Genomic DNA, 24,227 nt, shown 5'->3' with positions numbered 1-24,227 from the left:
TCACTTGAGCCCAGGTGGTTAAAGCTGCAGTGAGTCGTGATTGTGCCTTTGCACTCCAGTGTGGGCAACAGAGCAAGACCCTGTCTCAAAAAATGAATGAATAAACAATGATATTTATAAATTAAACACATATCAATAGAAAATATTTCTTTAATCATTATTTTAATCAATATTCTTTGTTCACTGTCATAACTGAAAAAATAACATATCACTTCAATGAAAACAGGTTCAGGCCGGGCGCGGTGGCTCACGCCTGTAATCCTAGCACTTTGGGACGCCGAGGCGGGCGGATTGCCTGAGCTCAGGAGTTCGAGACCAGCCTGGGCAACACGGTGAAACCCCATCTCTACTAAAATAGAAAAAAATTAGCCGGGCGTGGCGGCAAGTGCCTGTAGTCCCAGCTACTCGGGAGTCTGAGGCAGGAGAATTGCTATAACCCAGGAGGTGGAGGTTGCGGTGAGCCAAGATCATGCCACTGCACTCCAGCCTGGGCAACACAGCGAGACTCCATCTCTAAAAACAAACAAAACACAAAACAAAAAAAGAAAAAAAACAGGTTCATTGTATTAAAGCACTGAATATTAAGTTTCTAATATTGGAAAGGTCTACTTAGTAACTAGCATGGATTATCCCATGTAGAGAGATTCAAAAACTGTGATAGCTCTACACCCTGAACCCTGAAGTGTATCATCTGTAGAGATAAAACACACTTGCAGATCAGTCCCTTGTTGCATCAGGAAAATCACTGCAATGGGAAATTACTCTGGAGTTTACTTTTCTTTGGTAACTCTTTCAAACCTAGATTTAGCAACATTGTAATTCAAGAGTCATCCTTTGGTTACAAGTAGAGTTAGTTTCACACAATGGACCTTTGTTCACAAGCATTCTCAGTCAACCTAATCCTCCTGTAGTTATTGGTTGAGACTAGAGTGTGTAGCTGTTGGCTGTACAGGCCTGGACTTACTTGCAATTGCGTAGCGCTTCAGGTCTGCAAGCTCTTTCAAAACAGAGGTGAAGATACTGTTAAAGGTTAGACCATATGGCAAACTAAGTGTCAATGGTTTAGTAATGTTGCATTTGTGTGTGTGTTTATGGAGGTGGAGATGGGGCCAGCAGTAATTTAGAAACTTCCACAACCTATGCCCTATGCAGTTCTTTTCCATTCATTCAGTCAACAAAAATATTTTAGTTAAATATTTACTGAGCGCCTATGTGTACCAGGCACCATGCTAAGTGTTAGGGATACAGTTTTAATATATGTTACAGACACCAGCATTTTCACCATTATTATCCTATCTACAAACAATAAATCCTGCAGAAAGCCAAATACCTTCCCTGAAGTTTGTCTTGCAGACAATATTTAACTCAAGAATTGCCATCTTTAATTGAGGACTCCATCCTCCAATTATGGAAAGAGGATTCTCAGAACTATGCCCCCAATAGGATGCGCTATAAGCCCTTGCACATCAAAAAACTGCTCTCAGTGGTTGCCTCTGCGGAGGGAGACTAGGAGACTGGGGCACGGGGGTGAGGGGTAGACTTGTCACTGTGTCTATTTTTGTACTGTTGGACGTTTTCCCCATGTGCATTTATTTTAATTTGCGCGGGCTCCGGCCTCCGCGAGGCAAGGCTCACCTGCAGACCCTCGGGCCACCAGCAGGGAGGCACGCACTCCCCCTCGCAGCGCGCCCAGCCGGGAGTCAGCGGTGTGGCTGAGCTGGGGGGGAGCGCGGGGCGCGGGGGGCGCCACCTCTCTGCGGGGCTCAGCGCTGGGGCCGGGAGCCCGGAGCCTCCGCGGGGTGGGACACGCTAATGTTGCCGGGAAGCAGCTCCGGGTTGCAGGGCAGGAACGTGCCCTTCCCCCGCGGTAAACTTTCCGTCGCTGCGACGGAAGCAGGAACTTGCTAACCACAAAACCCGCCAGGCCGGTGCGGGAGCTGCGGAGCATCCCCTGCGGTCCCCGCCGAGACCCCCGCGCGGATTCGCCGGTCCTTCCCGCGGGCGCGACAGAGCTGTCCTCGCACCTGGAGGGCAGCAGGGGCCCAGGGGCCCCGGGGTCCTCTCGACGCCAGGTAAAGGGGTCTCCCCAATACCCACCCCCGACCGGCCGCAGGCGACGTCGCTACCTGCGGAGAGAGTCGGTCCCCTCCTTTCCGGGGGCCGAGGCTCCTTCACCCACACGCGAGCATCCGAAGGACCAGCTGGGGCCAATAAGGGCTGACCAGGATCCTTGAGTCGCTGCAGTATTCCAAAGGGTACCTCTAGGCGGGCTCAAGGCATCTGCCATAAATGGCTCTGGCTCTCTGCGTTGACATCAGGAGAGGCAGAAGAATAGCTCAGTAGGCAACATGCATTTCCTCAAAGGAAGTGAAAATGTTCCCTGTTTTCTTGTAGTTGTCTCTGTATTCATTATTGAAACTGCTAATTGTCTAATTCTCCGTAGAGTGTGTGTGTGTATACAGTTATAAGCATCTTGGTAAATTATAGTGTGCTGTGAGTAAGATGATTTCCAATATTTGAACTAATTATGTGTGAGTAAGTTTTAGCGACTCTTGTATGCAGACGTTAAAACTCAGGGCAGCCTTTCTCACCCGCCTGTGTCCTTTTCCCTCGTCTTTCAACAAGATTCAACTCGACTTCAGGCCCTTAAAGCCTAAATAATAATGGATTAGAAAACGTCACTAACCTAATATTGCTGAGCCTCTTTAATGTTATAAAACTCTTAAACCTTCTCTCAGTGCTGCATACTGAAAACAACTCCTGCCCCATCTCCTTACATAGTTCAGGTTTCTTTGCAAAAGCTTGAAAAGAGGCTACATTAGAATCCATTCAAAAGAAAGTATTTGCCTGGTTTTCTCTTGATTCCCTAGAGGCTTGCAAAATATGGCAGCATATTAAGTACCTTGGCCAGAATTATTAACCTGGGGAGTCCATGATAAGGTATCCATGGATAGAATTCAGGATGTCTGTGAACTTGAGTGGAAAAAATTATTATTTCACCGACTTCTGAAATGGAATGTAGGCAAAAGCCACAGTAGTATTAGCAGTAGCTATGATTTGCCCCCTGTAAATATTGCCGATATTTTTATATCACGACTTGTTGCACATATTTCAAAATATTATCTATACTCAATACCATGTCAAAATTATGGCAGTTATTAGATGACCACTTGTTAATAGGTTAATAAAGAAGCACATATTATGTCCCACAACTTTTCATAAGTTTTAACTAAAATGAGGATAATAATGGGATCTGTAATGATTAAATGACATGATATATATAAAGTGCTTAGCATAGAAACTGGCATTTTAGAAGCAATAAATGTTACTATTTTACTGTATACAGAATTTTGACAAACAGCAAGAAAGTTATTAGACTTGTGTTTTATTACCATATACTGGTTTGTTTCTGGTGTTTTTTGTTTTTTTTTTTTTTGGTTTTACCATTTTTTAAAACTAAAAGTCCATAGTTCACATAATGTTCACTCTGTGTGTTTTCCATTTCTATGGGTTTTGACAGATGTTCAATAACATGCATCCTCCATTACAGTAGTATACAGAATAGTCTCAATGCCCCAAATATCCCTTGCACTCCACCGATTCGTCCTCCCACTCCTGTTCTCCTGGTGACCACTGACCTTACTGCTGATGTAGTTTGCCTTTTTTAGAATGTCATATAGTTAGATTCTTATCTGTTCAGACTGGCTTCTTTGACTTAGGAATATGCAGTTAAGATTCCTCCATGTCTTTTTATGGCTTGATAGTTCATTTATTTTTATTACTGAATAATATTCCAATGTATGGATATATCTCATTTTGTTTATTCATCTATTGATGGGCATCTTGGTTGCTTTTAGTTTTTGGCAATTATGAATAAAGCTACTATAAATATTCTAGTGCAGATTTTTGTGTGGACGTAAGTTTTCAATTCATTTGAGTGAATACATAGGAGGACAATTGCTGAATTGTATGGTAAGGCTACATTTAGCTTGGTAAGAAACTGCCAAACTTCTCCCAAAGTGGCTGTACCATTTTGCATTCCCCAACAGCAATGAATCAATGAATGAGAATTTCTTTTTTTTTTTTTTTTTTGAGATAGGGTCTCACTCTGTTGCCCAGGCTGGAGTGCAGTGGCATGGTCTCAGCTCACTGCAACCTCCACGTCCTGGGTTCAAGCAATTCTTCTGTCTCAGCCTCCCAAGTAGTTGGGATTACAGGCACCTGCCACCGCATCTGGCTAATTTTTGTATTTTTTTTTTAGTAGAGACGGGGTTTCACCATGTTGGTCAGGCTGATCTCGAACTCCTGACCTCAAGTGATCTGCCCACCTTGGCCTCCCAAAGTGCTGGGATTACAGGTGTGAGCCACCACGCCCAGGCGAGAATTTCTGTTGCTCCGTGTCCTTGTATTTGGTATTGTCCATTATTCGGATTTTAGCCATTCTCATAGGTGGGTAGTGGTATCTTGTTTGAATTTGCAATCCCCTAATACATATGATGTTAGATACCTTTTCATATGCTTATTTGTCATCTGTATATCTTCTTTGGCAAGGTGTCTGCTCAGATCTTTTGTCCACTGAGTTTGTTTTCTTAGTGCTGACTTGAGTTCTTTGTATATTTTGGATACCAGTCCTTTATCACAGGGTTCCCCAACCCCTGGGCCACTGACCAGTACCTATTAGGAAATGGGCCACACAGCAGGAGGTGAGCAGTGGGCCAGAGAGCAAAGTTTCATCTGTATTTACAGCCACTCCCCATTGCTTGCATTACCGTCTGAGCTCCACCTCCTGTCAGATCAGAGGTGGCCTTAGATTCTCATCGGCACACAAACCCTATTGTGAACTGCACATGTGAGGGATCTAGGCTGCACACTCCTTATGAGAATCTAATGCCTGATGATCTGTCACTGTCTCCCATCACCCCCAGATGGTACCATCTAGTTGCAGGAAGACAAGCTCAGGGCTGCCACTAATTCTACATTATGATGAGTTGTATAATTATTTCATTATATATTATAATGTAATAATAGAAATTAAGTGCACAATAAATACAATACACTTGAATCATCTTGAACCATACCCCCCACAACCCTGTCCATGGAAAAATTGTCTTCCATGAAACTGGTCCCTGGTGCCAGAAAGGCTATCTGCTTTATCAGATGTGTGTTTCACAAATATTTTCTCCAAAAAAAACACCTCAAATATTTCCTCCAAGTCTGCGGTTTATCTTTTCATTCTCTTTAACAGTATCTTTTGGCCGGGCGCGGTGGCTCACGCTTGTAATCCCAGCACTTTGGGAGGCCGAGGCGGGCGGATCACGAGGTCAGGAGATCGAGACCACAGTGAAACCCCGTCTCTACTAAAAATACAAAAAAATTAGCCGGGCGTGGTGGCGGGCGCCTGTAGTCCCAGCTACTCGGAGAGGCTGAGGCAGGAGAATGGCGTGAACCCGGGAGGCAGAGCTTGCAGTGAGCCGAGATTGCGCCACTGCACTCCAGCCTGGGTGACAGAGCGAGACTCTGTCACAAAAAAAAAAAAACAAAAAAAAACCAGTATCTTTTGTAGAGCAGAAGTTTTTTAATTTAATGAAGTCCAACATCAAACTTTTCTTTCATGGAGTGTGCTCTTGGTATTGTATTTAAAAACTCATCACCTAATCTAAGGTCACAAGGATTTTCTTCTGTTATTTTCTAGAAATTTTACAGTTTTATATTTTACATTTAGGTCTGTGATCCATTTAGAGCTAAATTTTGCAAAAGGTATAAAGTATGTGGCTCGATTGATTTATTTATTCATTTTAGCAAATGAATATCCAGTTGTTCCAGTACCATTTTTGGAAAAGACTGTCCTTTCTCCATTGAATCCCCTTTGCTCCTTTGTCAAAGATCAGTTGACTCTCTTTGTGAGGGTCTATTTCTGGGTTTACTATTCCATTCCATTGATCTATTTGTCTATTCTTTTTCTAATACCATACTTTTTTGATTATTGTAGCTTTACAGTAAGTGTTGAAGTCAGGTAGTATCAGTCTTCCAACTTTGTTCTTTAGTATTCTGGACTGTTCTTGGTCTTTTCTGCATTTCCATGTAAATTTTAAAATCAGTTGGTTGATACCCAAAAAATAACTTTGGGGGCTTTTGATTAAGACTGTACTTAGGCCAGGCGTGGTGGCTCAAGCCTGTAATCCTAGCACTTTGGGAAGCTGAGGTGGGCGGATCACGAGGTCAGGAGTTCGAGACCATCCTGGCCAACATAGTGAAACCCTGTCTCTATTAAAAATACAAAAAAATTAGCAGGGCATGGTGGCGGCCGCCTGTAGTCCCAGCTACTCGGGAGGCTGAGGCAGGAGAATGACGTGAACCCGGGAGGCGGAGCTTGCAGTGAGCCGAGATGGTGCCACTACACTCCAGCCTGGGGGACAGAGCCAGACTCTGTCTCCAGAAAAAAAAAAAAAAAGACTGTATTTAATCTGTAGCTCAAGTTGAGAAGCACTGATATCTTTTTTTTTCTTTTTTGAGACGGAGTCTCGTTCTGTCACCCAGGCTGCAGTGCAGTGGTGCGATCTCGGCTCACTGCAAGCTCCGCCTCTGGGGTTCACGCCATTCTCCTGCCTCAGCCTCCTGAGTAGCTGGGACTACAGGCGCCCACCACCACGCCTGGCTAATTTTTTGTATTTTTAGTAGAGACGGGGTTTCACCGTGTTAGCCAGGATGGTCGCGATCTCCTGACCTCATAATCCGCCCGCCTCGGCCTCCCAAAGTGCTGGGATTACAGGCTTGAGCCACCGCGCCCGGCCAGGAAGCACTGATATCTTAGCAAAATAAAGTTTTCGTATCCATGAACATGTTATATCTCTCTGTTTATTAGCTCCTCTTTGATTTCTTTCACCAGGATTTTGTAGGGACATTCTAAAATCTATTTTGATAATTATATTTCAATATAACTGGCTTCCTTTGGAATCCTACATATTCCATTTTATGCATTTTTAAATATGTCTCACAAAAGAGATCCTGAGCTTTCTCAGACTGTCAAAGGGGTTAATAAACAAAGGTTAAAGGAGTAGTAATTCTGCTCTAAGCTATCATTCAGCAAAGAATTTGTATTCAACAAAATGTTTAATGAAATGTTAAATGGAAATGTGGAGGTTGATAGGTAAGGATAATTTCTTGTGTTGTCTTGCCAGTTTAACATTTATTTTTCCTAAAAGAACCAGCATCTCAATAGAGTTGGCGTTATACATAGTGTGACTTTTGTATTTTTAAGGCTGTCAAAAAGAAAACCTGCCCCTAAACTTTCCTTTAACTGAGCCAGAGTATTCCTCCTGCTGACTGGCTAATTTCTAGAATTAGATTATTAGAGTTTTCTAACTCTGGTTTGATACTTCTTAAGGAGAAGCAGCAATAGGAAAGACTGTCTCAGTTTCTTCATTATAAAATGAGGAAAATAATAGCTTTTTTTTTTTTGAGACGGAGTTTTGCTCTTGTCACCCAGGCTGTGTGCAGTGGCGCAATCATGGCTCGCTGCAACCTCCACCTCCCATGTTCGAGCGATTCTCCTGCCTCAACCTCCTAAGTAGCTGGGATTACAGCTGCTCGCCATCACACCCAACTAATTTTTGTATTTTTAGTAGAGATGGGGTTTCACCACATTGGCCAGGCTGGTCTCGAACTCCTGACCTCAGGTGATCTGCCCACGCAACTCGACCTCCCAAAGTGCTGGGATTACAGGCATGAGCCACTGCACCCAGCCAATAATAGCTTTTTTGCAAGGTTGTTGTATTAGGGTTCTCTAGAAGGGCAGAACTAATGGAATATATATATATATATATATGAGTTTATTAAGTATTAACTCACATGATCACAATAGGCCATCTGCAGGCTGAGGAGCAAGGAGTTTCAAAACTGAAGAACTTGGAGTCTGATGTTTGAAGGCAGGAAGCATGCAGCTCAGGAGAAAGATATAGGCTGGGGCTGGGCGTGGTGGCTCACGCCTGTAATCCCAGCATTTTGGGAGGCCGAGGCAGGCGGATCATGGTCAGGAGGTCGAGACCATCCTGGCCAACACAGTGAAACCCCATCTCTACTAAAAGTACAAAAAATTAGCCGGGCGTGGTGGCATGCATCTGTAGTCCCAGCTACTCGGGAGGCCGAGGCAGGAGAATCACTTGAACCCAGGAGGTGGAGGTTACAATGAGCCGAGACTGTGCCACTGCATTACAGCCTGGTGACAGTGAGACTCTGTCTCAAAAAAAAAAAAAAAAAAAAAAAAAGATATAGGCTGGGAGGCTAGGCCAGTCTCTCTTTTTCACATTTTTCTGCCTGCTTATATTCTAACTGCACTGGCAGCGGATTTGGTTGTGCCCGCCCAGGTTCAGGGTGGGTCTGCCTTTCCCAGCCCACTGACTCAAATGGTAATCTTCTCTGGCAACATGCTCACAGACACACCCAGAATCAATACGTTGTATCCTTTAATCAAGTTGACACTCAGTATCAGCCATTACAGTTGGTATAAAGATTAAAGATGGTAATAAATTAATTAAAGAGAATAACAATTCAAAAGAGTGGTAAATTCCTTAGCAGGATGTCTACCATCTAATATATTGACACCTATTTTTGTTTTTTAAGTTTTTTTTGAGACACGGCCTTGCTTTGTCACCCAGGCTGGAGTGCAGTGGTGTAATCACGGCTCACTGCAGCCTCAACTTCCTGGGCTCCAGCGATCCTCCCACCTCAGCCTCCCAAGTAGCGGGGACCACAGGCATGCGCCACCACATCCAGCTTATTTTTTGTATTTTTAGTAGAGACAGGGTTTCACCATGTTGCCCAGGCTGGTTTCAAACTCCTGAGCTCAAGCAATCCACCCACCTCAGCCTTCCAAAGTGCTGGGATTACAGGCATGAGCCACCACACCTAGCCCCTAGTAGATGATTTTAAAATGCTGATTGTTGTTACTGAGAAAGGAAATATGCTCAAACCTATTACTACTGTTTCATCAGTGACTAGAAATGTGTGCACTCTCTGCTCTGAATTAGAAGAGGGAAGGATTGTAGAATTCTGAGGCAGGCCTACTGTTTATATCTGTTCCTTCATAAGCATTGTCAGCTTTTCCGCATTGGTGAGGTAGTATGTTTGTTTATGCTTATTAGTTCTTTGCCAAACGTTTAATGAAAAGTTGTCTTAAATTTACTAAAAGTGAAACAAAAAATACTTGTTTCTTCTCTAAATCGTACGTGGATCTTTTTCATTGACTTTAAGGAAACGAAATGTTTCTTCCCTTGTTTGTTAAAGAAACAAAACTCATTGATGATTTTCCATTTTTGTTCTAGAGAGAAATCTCATCATCTGTGCAGCCTTCTTAAATCAAACTAAGACCAGAGGGAGGATTATCCTTGACCTTTGAAGACCAAAGCTAAACTGAAATTTAAAATGTTCTTCGGGGGAGAAGGGAGCTTGATTTACACTTTGGTAATAATTTGCTTGCTGACACTAAGGCTGTCTGCTAGTCAGAATTGCCTCAACAGGAGTCTAGAAGATGTTGTCATTGACATCCAGTCATCCCTTTCTAAGGGAATCAGAGGCAATGAGCCCATATATACTTCAACTCAAGAGGACTGCATTAATTCTTGCTGTTCAACAAAAAACATATCAGGTAAATAGTGGTTTCTTGGCAATCCTTTGTTCCATGTGTTTTGTGGCTTCAGGAGCTGGGGGATGTGGCTGAATAACTTATACCAGTGATTCTCAACAGGGTATGAATGTAAGTGACAAAATCACTGGAGAATTTTCTACAAGTGTGCCCTCCCCTATCCTAAGCTGAGTCAAAGTTATTGATGAATGTACGTATATATCCCTCAGATGACTGGGTAGACAAGAGGTTGAGAATCACTGGTGTTATATCCCAACCAGTATCTAGAATATTGAAAACAAAAATCCTATTGAAATTGTTAGCTGCCATCAGCATGGAGTACTGGAATACAGTGTGATATTACAAAGAAAATGTAAACAGAGAAAAGGAGTTGAGACAAAAAATAGAATTCTTACCTCTTGGGAAAATCAGCATTTGATCTTCAAGTTGGAAGCATAAAACCTCCATTTCATCTCCTTCCTTGGAGCTGGTGGCATAGGATAAGTCAAAAAAAAAAAAAAAAAAACAAAAAAAAACACTGACTACTAGGTAACTACAGCTTCTAGAACTCTAATGGGATGGGGAATCATTTAGTCTGGTCCATTTTCATGACATAGGAGGAAACTGAGACCCATAGGTTTGAACCAGACCTTTGCATATTTTAGGATTTAAATATTTGTACTGCAAAGAGAAGTATACTGTGTATCTTAGTAAAACCTGTTTTCAATTTTACTTAGGACCCTGTCCGAGTTCTCTAAATGAAAAAAACTAAATTTATTGAGTACTTAACACTTTAGTAGTTGCTAGAGAGAAAACAGTGAATAAGATGGACAAGGCCTTGCCATCAAGGAGCCTAGAAAAAGCTGGTGAATAGCTGGGCGTGGTGACTCATTCCTGTAATCCCAGAACTTTGAGACGCCAAGGCAGGAGGATTGCTTGAGTCCAAGAGTTTGAGACCAGCCTGGACAACATAGCAAGACCCTGTTCTCTGTAAAAAGTAAAAAATTAGCCAGGCATGCTGGTGCACGCGTGTAGTCCCAGCTACTGGGAGGCTGAGGTGGGAGGATCACTTGAGCCCAGGGGGTTGAGGCTGCAGTGGATTTTTTTGTTTGTTTGTGATGAAGTCTCACTCTGTTGCCCAGGCCGGAGTGCAGTAGTGCAATCTTGGCTCACTGCAATCTCCGCCTCCCAGGTTCAAGTGATTCTCCTGCCTCAGCCTCCCGAGTAGCTGAGATTACAGGTGTTTGCCACCACACCCAGCTAATTTTTACTATTTTCAGTAGAGATGTGGTTTCACCATGTTGGTCAGGCTGGTCTTGAACTCCTGACCTCAAACGATCCTCCCACCTCAGCCTCCCAAAGTGCTGGCCTCCCAAAGTGTGTGAACCACCACACCCAGCCTACAGTGAGCTTTGATCGAACCACTGCACTCCAGCCTGGGTGACAGAGCAGGACTTTGTCTCAAAAGATACATATTTGATCTTTGTCTCCAGTTCCTGGCACAGAACTCCTAAAAACCTTGGAATTTCCCAAGTGATGGGAGCATGTCTTTGGTTATTCATAACCAGCCCCTTTCAACTATACTTGAGTTTGTGCTAGTGAGGCTTCACCTCGGGGGAGGGACTGGAGATTGAGTTCAGTCACAGTGGCCCATGACTTAATTGATCATGCCTGTGTGAAATGAGACCATCATAAAAACCCCTAGATGATGGGGAAGCATCCAAGTTGGTGAACACATCCCAGTGTCAAGAGAATTATGCACCCCGGTTCCCCAGGGACAAAGTCTCCTGCACTTGGGACTCTAGGAGCCTCTTTTGGCTGTTCGTTTGTATCCTTTATTATAAACTGCAATAGTAAATACAGCATTTTCCTTAGTTCTATTAGTTGTTGTTGCAAATTATCAACTCTGAGGGGGTAGAATCGTGGGAATCCCTGAATTCGTAGTAGCCGAGTCAGACAGAACTGTGGGTGACCTGGAGACCTGATACTTGCTACTGGCTTCTGAAATGAGGGCAGTCTTGTGATACTGAGCCTATAATCCATGGAGTCTGATGCCAACTCTGGATAGTTGGTGTCAGAATTGAACTGAATAGTAGGATATGTAGTTATTGCTGCAAAATGGTGTGGAGAAGACACCGTGTACTTGGTATTAGGAGGAAAAATCTCTTTGATGGTCTCATTGAGCAGTGTGCCTTGGAACACTTTATGCAAGTAATTTATGGAAATGATAGAAGTTTAATTTAAATTTCTAGTTTTTCTTTAAATGTTGACATCAACATGTATGTGAAATAGAAATATCACCTGCAAGCAGGACTGAATACTGTAAGTGTGGGTATTTACAGGCATCAGCAAAGCCCTGCATTTCTCCTCAATTCTAAGAAATGAGGGTTTGCTGTTTTATTCTAGAAGTCAAAGTCCTATTACTACCTTACTACAAGCAGAGGTACTTGGGACCTCAGTTAATGGATCTCAAACATTTTCCTCACTTATTGAGAAATGGTTTAACCACTGAGGGTTCAAAAGGCACTATGATAACTTGATGATACTCTAGAAAAATGCACATAATACAATGGGCACCATATCTTGCATACGATGTTGAGGCTTACGGTACCTCCCCTTTACCTAAGTGCTAAAAAGAAAGGTATTTCTGGTATCACATTGTTGAGAAAGAAAAAGGAGGAGTTGGCCGGGCGCGGTGGCTCACGCCTGTAATCCCAGAACTTTGGGAGGCCGAGACAGGCAGATCACGAGGACAGGAGATCGAGACCATCCTGGCTAACACAGTTTCTATTAAAAATACAAAAAAATTAGCCAGGCGTGGTGACGGACACCTGTAGTCCCAGCTACTCGGGAGGCTGAGGCAGGAGAATGGCGTGAACCCGGGAGGCGGAGCTTGCAGTGAGCCGAGATCACGCCACTGCACTCCAGCCTGGGCGACAGAGCAAGACTCCGTCTCAAAAAAAAGAAAAAGAAAAAGCAGGCGTACTCCTGTTATTATCTGAGTAATGGGGATATGACATGATAAAACTCCTGCAGAGGCCAACTAAATCTTCCTTCCCATCTGGAGAGTTGGAGTTGATCTCTCACCATTGCCTGACTAGCACCAGTGGTGGTGACGGTCGACAGAGCATGTGTTTTTAACAGTTAGCCTATGTGCCTCTTAACCTTCAACCTGACCAGGGATATGCTGACCTCCCAAAGATGTAAGACTGTACCAAATGGAGGACAAAATCAAATCTAGGCCATGATGAATAGAGAGTTTAATTTCTGTTGGACACAAGAGGAACAGAAAAAGAAGCCAGCGGCTGGGTGCAGTAGCTCATGCCTGTAATCCCAGTACTTTGGGAGGTTGAGGGGGATGGATTGCTTGAGCCCAGGAGTTCAAGATCAGCCTAGGCAACATAGTGAGACCCTGTCTCTACAAAAAACAAAAAATTATCTGGGCATGGTGGTGCACGCCTGTAGTCCCAGCTACTGGGGAGGCTGAGGTGGGAGGATTGTTTGAGCCCAGGAGGTCAAGGCTGAAGTGAGCCATGATTGTTCCAATGCACTGCAGCTTGGTTGACAGAGCAAGACCCTGACTCAAAAAAGAAAAGAAAAGAGACCAGAAATTATAGTTAAGAGTGAAAAGTGAGGAAGGAAGGAACACAGAAAAGCAAACATGACAAGGAGAAAGGGGAAATTGGAAGAAAAACACAAAGAATGGTACAGATAAAAATTAAAGGATATATTGTATTCCATATACTACTCAGATCCTGTGTGGAAGGAGCCACGATATCTATGATAATTTACTGACTCCACTCATGGCTTTATAGGCATCTGAGATGCTTTCAGAATCCAAGACATGGCCATGTGCAGTGGCTTACACCCGTAATCCCAGCACTTTCGGAGGCCAACATGGGCAAACAGCTTGAGCCCAGGAGTTCAAGACTAGCCTGGGCAATATAGAGAGACTCCATGTCTACAAAAAATACAAAAAAAATCCAGGTGTGGTGGCTTGCATCTGTAGTCCCAGTTACTCAGGAGGCTGAGGTGGGAGGATCTCTTGAACCTGGGAGGTGGAGGTTGCAGTGAGCTGAGATCATGCCACTGCACTTGCACTTCAGCCTGAGTGACAGAGCAAGACATTATCTCAAAATAAAAATAAAAAAAAATTAATCCCAGTTTTGTAGCAAACATGCAAAGCATTGTGGGCAGGGGCCAGCGGAGCGCATGCCTCCTTCTCTCCAACAAGCCTGCCCAGGGTGTGACCTTGGCCACATCAGTGTCAGAGAGCCTCTTCACAGCCTCTTTGGTGCTTGCTGGCCCTGGCATCCACAGTGAACACCAGGGTGTGGTTGTCTTCTATCTTCATAGCACATCAGTAGTCAGGGCTTGATGACGGCAGAGTGGTCAAGCGTGTGGGAGCACTCTTCCCAGGATACTTGGGCTGCCTTTGGAGCCACAGTGGTGTCTTGAGCCGCTGGAGGTGAGTGACATGCAGATCTGTGTGTGTGTGTGTGTGTGTGTGTGTGTGTGGTTGTGGATGCCTTTCCGCACTGCTCTCTTGGCCTTTAAAGACTTTGCTTCGGCTTCCACTTTAGGAGGGACAGGAGCTTCCTTCTTCGCCTTCGGTGCCATCTTGTGAAAAAAAAAAAAGAAGCTAAACCCAATGTTTTTTAAAATTGCCTTAAGCGACTAAACTAAGGAAAAGGAAATGATTCAGCGGTCAGCAAGCAAGTGAACAAAATGAACAAAGGTGTTTGTGTTGGACCCCATCATAAGTGAAGTTTTTCCTGCTTGCCCTACTCTGTAGAAAATCTCATTTCAAAATCATGCTTATGAAACCTTTCATTGCAGGGGACAAAGCATGTAACTTGATGATCTTCGACACTCGAAAAACAGCTAGACAACCCAACTGCTACCTATTTTTCTGTCCCAGTGAGGAAGCCTGCCCATTGAAACCAGCAAAAGGACTTATGAGTTACAGGATAATTAGAGGTAATAAAAGCGTTACACTTTTTCTTTTGTGATTGGAATAATTTAAGACTGGTTCACGTGAAAGATTTTCTACAAGAGTCTAAATAAAACTACCAGAAAGGGTCACAAATACTGAGACATACCAGAAAATCTCATGCTTGGAAATTCAATTTTTTAAACCAAAATTTGATTTCCAATGAAAGCCATGGTAGTATTTGTTCTGGTTTGTTTCTGTTTTTACCTTCATGAGATAAAAGGCACACAAACCTTTTATGAAACATTTTTGAAGCACCTCTTTAGAACAAGGTCAGCAACACTGGAATAAGTATACAGGTCTCCAGCGTGATTGTTTTGAAAGGGTGAAGACTCATGTTAATATAGAAAGTTCTAGTATATTTGTTATTAAGTTCCCATTATAATGACATTATCTGAAATCAAACTTGTTTATGGCCATACCACCCTGAATGCACCCAATCTTGTCTGAAATCAAACTCACTGGATTTTATTGTCTAGACCAGAAAGGAAATTCATTCAAGAAATATTTATTAAATATTTACCGTGTGCCAGATTCTGTGCAAAACACTAGAAGTACAGTCTCCATGTTCATGGAACTTACATATTAATTCAGAACGGAAAATAAATAGCAAAAAAATTAATTACTGGGATATGTTTTACTGAGACTTTGGCCTGTTAATTTTTCAAGTTGAAATGGTTTCAGTATCAATTTTTCTTTTTTTTTTGAGATTATCTGTATAAAAAAAGTGAAAACAAATATAATGTTGCTTAGGTAATTTTGCGGACCCTTCATAGACAGTATTTGCATAAAATCAGGATTACAGAATTTAGTGGGGTTTTTTGTTGTTGTTGTTGTTTGTTTGTTTGTTTTTTCCGAGACGGAGTCTCGCTCTGTGGTCCAGGCTGGAGTGCAGTGGTGCGATCTCGGCTCACTGCAAGCTGCGCCTCCCAGGTTCACGCCATTCTCCCACCTCAGCCTCCCGAGTAGCTGGGACTATAGGCAGCTGCCACCATGCCCGGCTAATTTTTTTTTTTTTTTTTTTTGAGACAGAGTCTTGCTCTGTCGCCCAGGCTGGAGTGCAGTGGCCTGATCTCGGCTCACTGCAAGCTCCGCCTCCTGGGTTCATGCCATTCTCCTGCCTCATCCTCCCGAGTAGCTGGGACTACAGGCGCCCGCCACCACGCCCGGCTAATTTTTTGTATTTTTAGTAGAGACGGGGTTTCACCGTGTTAGCCAGGATAGTCTCGATCTCCTGACCTCGTGATCCGCCCACCTCGGCCTCCCAAAGTGCTGGGATTACAGGCGTGAGCGTTATTGTTTTTTGAGACAGAGTCACTCTGTCGCCCAGGCTGAGTGCAGTGGCGCTATCTCAGCTCACTGCAACCACCACCTCCTGAGTTCAAGCAATTCTCATGCCTCAGCCTCCCAAGTAGCTGGGGTTACAGGCACCCACTACCATGCCCAGCTATTTTGTGTGTGTGTGTGTGTGTATTTTTAGTGGAGACGGGGTTTCACCATGTGGGCCAGGCTGGTCTCAACTCCTAACCTCAGGTAATCCACCCTCCTTGGCTTCCCAAAGTGCTGGGATTACAGGCGTGAGCCACTGTACCCGGCTTCAATTTTTCTTTTACTTAAGTTTTAGAAAGTTATCATCATACTCTTGATTTTTAATATTCTACTTGTTCATTTATTCAATAAGTAAGAAATATTATTTAGCATCTTCTATGTGCCAAGTACTTTCTATGCCCTAAGGAAATAACACTAAACATGAAAAACAAGGTTCTGGCCAAGTGCGGTAGCTCATGCCTGTAATTCCAGCACTCTGGGAGGTGAGAGGATCACTTGAGCTCAAGAGTTCGAGACCAGCCTGGGCAACATGATGAGACCTCATCTCCACAAAAAATTAAAAAAATTAGCCGGGCATGGTGGCATGAGGTTGTAGTCCCAGCTACTTGGGAGGCCAAGGTAGGAGAATTCCTTGAGCCCAGGAGGTCAAAGCTGCAGTGAGCTGTGTTCGTGCCACTACACTCTAGCCTAGGTGACAGAGTGAGACACTGTCTCAAAAAAAAAAAAATAGGAAAACAAGGTTCTCCTTTCTGGAACTTATGTTTTAGGGGAGAGAGACAATAACCATAATAAATAAATAATCAAGAAAAATATAGTCACAAGTGCTATGCACAGAATTGAGACAGGATGGTATAATAGACAATCAGTAAGTAAAGATGTAACCCCTAAACTGAGATCTGAACCGGGAGGAGCCCGATGTGAGATCGGGGGAAGACCTTCCAAGTCCAAGGTCCTCAGGCAGAATGGTTTGGAGTGTTTGAAAAACCAACACTCCAATCCCAGCTGGTTGACTCATTGTGAAATATGCAGAGAGTGATACGCAAAACGGCAGGGAGGGCCAGATCACATAACACCTTGTAAGTCATAGGAGGGAGTTTTTTTGTTTGTTGTTGTTGTTGTTGTTGTTTTTGAGACAGAGTCTCACTCTGTTGCCCAGGGTGGAGTGCAGTGGCGTGATCTCAGCTCCCTGCAACCTCTGCCTTAGGAGGGGCATATGCCACCACACCTGGCTAATTTTTGTATTTTTAGTAGAGACATGGTTTCACCACATGGCCAGGCTGGTCTCGAACTCCTGACATCGGATAATCCACCCACCTCAGCCTCTCAAAGTGCTGAGAAAACTCCGTGCCTGGCCGGGAGTTTTTAGGTGTGTCGTGGGAAGCTTTTGGGAGTTTTATTTTTATTTTTTTGAGATGGAGTCTCACTCTTTCACCCAGGCTGGAGTTCAGTGGTGCAATGTCAGTTCAATGCCACCTCTGCCTCCCAGGTTCAAGTGATTCTCCTCCCTCAGCCTCCTGAGTAGCTAGGACTACAGGAAAGCATCACCATGCCTGGCTAATTTTTGTATTTTTAGTAGAGATGGTCTCACCATGTTGCCCAGGCTGGTCTCGAATTCCTGACCTCCTGACTCACGTCTGTAATCCCAGCACTTTGGGAGGCTGAGGCGGGCAGATCACAAGGTCAGGAATTCGAGACCAGCCTGGCCAACATGGTGAAACCCCATCTCTACTAAAAATACAAAAATTAGCCGGGTGTACTGGTGCGTGCCTGTAATCCCAGCTACTCAGGAGGCTGAGGCGGGAGAATTGCTTGAACCCAGGAGGCAGAGGTTGCAGTGAGCAGAGATTGCGCCACTGCACTCCAGCCTGCATGACAGAGCAAGACCCTGTCTCGGGGGAAAAAAAAAAAAAGGTGATTTCTCAAAGCTCACCATAGCTGCCCTTTTGGGAATGGACAGTGACACAGCAGCAAAGTGGAAATGGAAAGACTGGTTAGGAGGCGCAGGTGAGATCTGGGTGAAGAAACAGGGAGTGGCAGGCAAGATGGAGAGAGTAGTGGACATATGGGCTGTTCCGAAGTAGAGTTGACAGGACCTGCTGGTGGTATAGGTCTGGGGGACCCGAAAAAAAGAACCATCAAGGCCAAGTCCTAGTTTTTGCCTTGAGCATCCAGATGAGTGGTGACACCATTTGCTGCACTGGGGGAAACTTGAGTAGTTTTAGGGTTGTGGAATGGAATCTAGGTGGAGTGGAATCTAGGGTTCTCTCCTGACTGCATTAAGTATGAGGTGATTCGGGGAATGATACTGCCCAGGGTGCCTGCGTGTTGACACTGCTTTGCCCCCTAGCTGAGGCTGTGTCTGAGTTTTGTTCATGTGCCAGGGAAACCTGATGTGTCAAACATCCTCTCAAACAGGAGCATGAAGCACAGAGTATTGTGTAAATAATTGTTGTTAGGATATGATGATAGAAATTACAGCTGAATTTGTTTTCTAATACTTCTGGAGTGTTGTTGCTTTCGTAATGCACATATAAAAGAGCATGTATGGGATGAAGATCCTTGCCAATGGAAATGGGAAAAAAGGGAACTTGGCATGTGCATAAATCTTTTTAGGGTGAGTGTGAAGGTAATGAAGTGAAATTAGAATTAAACGGTTCTTGTGGCAGCCACCAGGGGGTGTTGCCAGCCCCTGAGCAGGTTGATGGACACCTAGGGGCAACGTGGCACCAACCCCGGACATAGTATGCAAAGGACTGTTTATATCTACAGGATGTGTGCAAGTTGTGCTTGTAATTCTGTTTATGAATCTGTCCATGTTGATGAATTCATATTACCCCATTAAAAATGAATTATCTGCCTCCTGCCTGGAGTGAAATTAAATACAGATTATCTGTTTGGTGGTTTGTTTCTGGAAGAACTCTATTTTTCTTTTCTCTCTCTCTTTTTTTTTTTTTTGTGGCAGTGTCTCACTCTGTTGCCCAGGCTGCAGTGCAGTGGTGCGATCATGGCTCACTGCAGCCTCCACCTCCTGAGCTCAAGCAGTCCTTTCCATTCAGCCTCCCGAGTATTTGGAACTACAGATAATGCACCACCATGCCAGGCTAATTTTTTAAAAATGTTTTGTAGCAATGGGGGTTGTCTCAGTATGTTGCCCAGGCTGGTCTCAAACTCCTGGCTTCAAGCAATCATCCTGCCTCAGCCTCTCAAAGTGCTGGGATTACAGGCATGAGCTACTGTGCCCAGCCTCTATTTCCTATATCCCATTGACTAATATTTACAGACCAAGAGTTTGAAAGATGACAGTGGATTCTGTTCATTCTCTAAAGCCATTGCAGTTTGGTATTCTTTTATTGTTGTTGTTGGCAGCTTCATGGCATGTCATTTTTACCAAGGACTGGAAGAATAGGAGAATTCAGACATAGAATAAATTGGGAGTCTGTTTGCTCAGCTGGGGTCCCAGTAATAGTCAGTCTCTCATTTTTCAACTCAGTGAAGTCGTTTGAAAATAAAACTCCAAAGAGGGGTTAAGGGCGCAGAGCTGCTTTGCAGCCCCCTTTGTGGCTCATCTCTGCGTGACTGAGAGGAAGCACCATGCCCCAATGGCAAACATGAGTGGGTGAGGCGAATGGAGCAGGTGTGGAGGATCCCTGTGTGGTTCTAGGACCTCTGCCAACAGAGGAATCTTATCAAGAAGTGGGACTGGCCCTAGCTTCACTTTATTTATGAGCTTCCATGCTTGAGAAAGAAAACAGCTGTTTTGGCCATTCTTGTCAATGACCATATTTAAGTTCTGATTTCACACACATCACAGAGTGTTTACTTAAACAGTCTTTTTCTTTTTTAACTTTAAAATGAATAGGCCAAGTATGATGGCTCACACCTGTAATTCCAGCACTTTGGGAGGCCGAGGTGTGCGGATTGCTTGATTCCAGGAGTTCAAGACCAGCCTGGGCAACATGGCAAAATTCTGTCTCTACAAAAAATACAAAAAATAGCTGGGCATGGTGGCATGGCACTGTGGTCCCAGCTGCTCAAGAGGCTGAGGTGGAAGGATCGCTTGAACCCAGGAGGTTGAGGCTGCAGTGAGCTGTGTTTGTGCCACTGAACTCCAGTCTGGGTGACACAGCAAGACCCTGTCTCAAGAAAATAATAAAATATATTTTCAAATATATTTCATTTGACCCAAATTCTATTTTAGAGTAGAATACTATATCCTAGAGCAGATATCCACCAACTTTTTCTGCCAAGGGCCAAATAGTATTTTAGGCTTTTCACACCAATACTTTAGGTTTTGAAATACAGAAATTTGAATTTTGTATACTTTTCCTGTGTCACACAATATTCTTTTGATTATTTTTCAGCTATTAAAAGAAATGTAAAAACTGGCCAGGCATGGTGGCTCACCCCTGTAATCCCAGCACTTTGAGAGGCCAAAGTGGGTGGATCACCTGAGGTCAGGAGTTCGAGACCAGCTTGGCCAACATGGTGAACCCTCATCTCTACTAAAAATACAAAAATCACCCAGGTGTGGTGGCACGTGCCTGTAATGCCAGCTATTCAGGAGGCTGAGGCAGGAGAATTGCTTGAATCTGGAAGGCAGAGGTTGCAGTGAGTCGAGATCATACCACTGCACTCCAGCCTGGGCGACAGAGCCACACAAAAAAAAAAAAAAAAAAAAAAAAAAAAAAAAAAAAAATCATTCTTAGCTTGCAAGTCATACAAAGACAGATGGCAGGCCAGATTCGTCCATCAGGCCATAGTTTGCTGAGCCCTGTCCTAGATGGATGAATAAGTGACAGTGCAAAGAACCTCTCAGAGGGGTAAGGCTTAGAGAGTAGTCGCAAGATGGCACGAATCCGAAGCTGCCTCTGGATCCGTTTGTAGGAAAGAGGAGACTGAGGACCAGTTTGGAAACTGGCATGGAGGTGAATTGAGGAAGAAACAGGAAAAGAGAGCAGGAGTGAGTGGACTGAGAAATGCCAGGACCTTCCTCTGCTTCTTTCCTTGTGTTTTCTGCAGTTCTAATGTGAGATGGTTAGCCCAGCAGCAGAGTGATTACACGGCAGTTCACCTGGTCATTCCCTGCACTTGATTGCTTGAACAGGCCTTTCCAGTTTGAGCTGTGATCAATGGGGTGTGTGATCAGGAGAAAAATTCTAAGCTTCTTGGAGCAGGAGTAGGATCTGGGGCTGGTTTCTCCTCAGCAGGCATCAGGACTGTGTGGTTTTTCTGCCCTCTATGTCTACAGTGTGGTCACCATGATTTCAAATATTGGTCCCATCATCCTCATGACCTATGACAACTGGCTCCAAAATTCTAATCTTTGAGAATCCAAATGAAATCTCCCAGATGGCCTCCCTCCTCTGAGCACAGTGCTGGAACGATGCATCTCTGGTTTTTTGTTGTCGTTGTTGTTGTTCTGCTGCTGCTGTGGCCTCAGTGCTCACAGAGGAGACCAGACCCTGTCTGGCCCCTCCTCCTCCTCCCTGTCACAGACACATCACAGGGACTCTGCTCCCTCTCTCCTGCTCTGTCGCCTCGTTTCCCACGGCTTCCACATACCTTTCTTGCCTGCCCCATGCCCCCACTGAAATCTCTCCTGATCATTACTTGCTCCCCAGTTGTCATCTCGGTCTTAGTTGGCATGTCCTGCAGAAGCCCACACCTTCCCCCGCATTCTCCCTGCCAACCTTTCCTGCTCAGGTCACCTTCTGGCCCACTATTTTCCCTGGCCTTGGCCCCTTAGGAAGATGGAGAACCCTTTCCCTCTTCCTAAGCCTCTTGCTGCCCTGCTGAGCCCCTCCGGCTTCTCTGCTGTGCAACTCCCACCCTTTCCTTAATTTGCCTGGTCCTCCTCCACACAGTTCTCTTCTCTTCTGTCCTATCACGCTAGAAATAAACCACAGCATCTGGTAGAGAGGCGGCATTATCAGATTCTCATTTAGCAATTTGTGTTTTTCCATTTTGCACACATTTTAATGAAATGTCAAGTATCAACGGTTTGGAGATTTTTTCGTTTAAGAGACAGGATCTCCCTATGTTGTCCAGGCTGGAATCGAACTCCTGGTCTCAAACCATCCTCCTGCCTTAGCCTCCCAAAGTGCTGGGATCATAGGTGTGAGCCACCATGGCCAACCAGTTTGGGGATCTTTTGAACAAGCTGTTATGTTTGTATTTTTTTAACCTACCTTAGCCTGGAGTTATATAAGCCTTCCTTTTATTTTACATACATTTTCAGATTTTCCATCTCTGACCAGAAATTTGCCAAGCCAGGAGTTACCCCAGGAAGATTCTCTCTTACATGGCCAGTTTTCACAAGCAGTTACTCCCCTAGCCCATCAACACACAGATTATTCAAAGCCCACCAATATCTCATGGAGAGACACACTTTCTCAGAAGTTTGGATCCTCAGATCACTTGGAGAAACTATTTAAGATGGATGAAGCAAGTGCCCAGCTCCTTACTTATAAGGAAAAAGGCCATTCTCAGAGTTCACACTTTTCCTCTGATCAAGAAATAGCTCATCTGCTGCCTGAAAATGTGAGTGCATTCCCAGCTACGGTGGCAGTTGCTTCTCCACATACCACCTCGGCCACTCCAAAGCCTGCCACCCTTCTACCCACCAATACTTCAGTGACAACTTCTGGGACTTCCCAGCCACAGCTGGCCACCACAGCTCCACCTGTAACCACTGTCACTTCTCAGCCTCCCACGACCCTCATTTCTACAGTTTTTACACGGACTGTGGCTATACTCCAAGCAAAGGCTACAACAGCAGTTCTGGCACCTACGGACCTGAAAGGCAGCCTAGAAACAATACTGTTTACAGAAATCTCCAACCTAACTTCGAACACAGGGAATGTGTATAACCCTACTGCACTTTCTATGTCAAATGTGGAGTCTTCCACTACGAATAAAACTGCTTCCTGGGAAGGTAGGGAGGCCAGTCCAGGCAGTTCCTCCCAGGGCAGTGTTCCAGAAAATCAGTACGGCCTTCCCTTTGAAAAGTGGCTTCTTATCGGGTCCCTGCTCTTTGGTGTCCTGTTCCTGGTGATAGGCCTCGTCCTCCTGGGTAGAATCCTCTCAGAATCACTCCGCAGGAAACGTTACTCAAGACTGGATTATTTGATCAATGGGATCTATGTGGACATCTAAGGATGGAACTCGGTGTCTCTTAATTCATTTAGTAACCAGCTGCCCAAATGCAGTGAGTTTCTGCTGACTTGCTGGTCTTAGCAGGAGGTTGTATTTCGAAGACAGGAAAATGCCCCCTTCTGTTTTCCTTTTTTTGGAGACAGAGTCTTGCTCTGTTGCCCAGGCTGAAATGCAGTGGCAGGATCTCGGCTCTCACCGCAACCTCCATCTCCTGGGTTCAAGCGATTCTCCTGCCTCAGCCTCCTAAGTAGCTGGGATTACAGGCATGTGCCACCACGCCTGGCTAATTTTTGTATTTTTAGTAGAGACGGGGTTTCACCATGTTGGTCAAGCTGGTTTCAAACTCCTGACCTAGTGATCCACCCGCTTTGGCCTCCCAAAGTGCTGGGATTATAGGCGTGAGCCACCAGACCTGGCCCGCTTCTGCTTTATGTTTGGTTTTTGAGAACGAGTGAAGTGGGAACCAAATTAGGTAATTTTGGGTGATCTGTCTCTAAAATATTAGCTGAAAACAAAGATCTACCTAAGGTAATAAAGTATAATTGCCATATAAATTTCAAAAATCAACTGGCTTTTATGCAAAGAAACAGGTTAGGACATCTAGGTTCCAATTCATTCACATTCTTGGTTCCAAATAAAATCAACTGTTTATATCAATTTCTAATGGATTTGCTTTTCTTTTTATATGAATTCCAATAAAACTTATTCCAGATGTAGTTCCTTCCAATTAAATATTTGAATAAATCTTTTGTTACTCAGTCATGTTCTTATAAGTAGCATGTCCAGCTGGATAACTTTCCATTTATTTCCACTAGCAAAATGATTTTGTGCTGAAAATATGTGTTCCACGTTAAAATGACAAACCCTCTTTTTCCCATCAGTGAGCAAAGAGCTTCGCTTGGGAGAATTCTAGCAGAATGTTAGCCTGCGTGGAGACAATGATAAGTCAGTTCTGATAAATGGCCAAATCCACTTGGGATCTGTTCTAGTTAACTTTTTAAAGAAGTATTGGAGACATTTTCTAAATTTGTACTAAGTTAAAAATGTACCAATATTATTTTTTATCATTATCTAAATTGACCAGCAATCAGTCTAAGCTTAATTTAGAACAACATTGGAAATAATAATTAG

The 24,227-nt window shown here is 44.1% G+C and overlaps 1 protein-coding gene across 1 annotated transcript; it reads left to right on the top strand.

Moving 5' to 3' along the window:
• Positions 1–1,798: 1,798 nt before the first annotated feature.
• MANSC1 (MANSC domain containing 1) lies at positions 1,799–23,753 on the top strand. Its single transcript, XM_032159648.2, has 4 exons — positions 1,799–2,072; positions 9,321–9,643; positions 14,459–14,599; positions 22,180–23,753. Exons 2-4 carry the CDS (start codon positions 9,421–9,423, stop codon positions 23,094–23,096), a joined length of 1,281 nt encoding a protein of 426 aa, XP_032015539.1. The 5' UTR covers positions 1,799–2,072; positions 9,321–9,420; the 3' UTR covers positions 23,097–23,753.
• The last annotated feature ends 474 nt before the right edge of the window (positions 23,754–24,227 follow it).

This window comes from Hylobates moloch, unplaced genomic scaffold (assembly GCF_009828535.3).
Source record: "Hylobates moloch isolate HMO894 unplaced genomic scaffold, HMol_V3 SCAFFOLD_8, whole genome shotgun sequence".
Lineage (NCBI taxonomy): Eukaryota > Metazoa > Chordata > Mammalia > Primates > Hylobatidae > Hylobates > Hylobates moloch.
The sequence above is the reverse complement of the archived record's forward strand: the minus strand, read 5'-3'. Positions and strand labels throughout refer to the sequence as shown.

Bases quoted from the DNA above. Each gene is read 5' to 3' on its own strand.
- MANSC1 (XM_032159648.2), top strand. From the start codon at position 9,421: ATGTTCTTCGGGGGAGAAGGGAGCTTGATTTACACTTTGGTAATAATT. The intron at 9,644-14,458 runs GTAAATAGTGGT...CTTTCATTGCAG, and splicing joins TTCAACAAAAAACATATCAG to GGGACAAAGCATGTAACTTG. The intron at 14,600-22,179 runs GTAATAAAAGCG...ATACATTTTCAG, and splicing joins GAGTTACAGGATAATTAGAG to ATTTTCCATCTCTGACCAGA.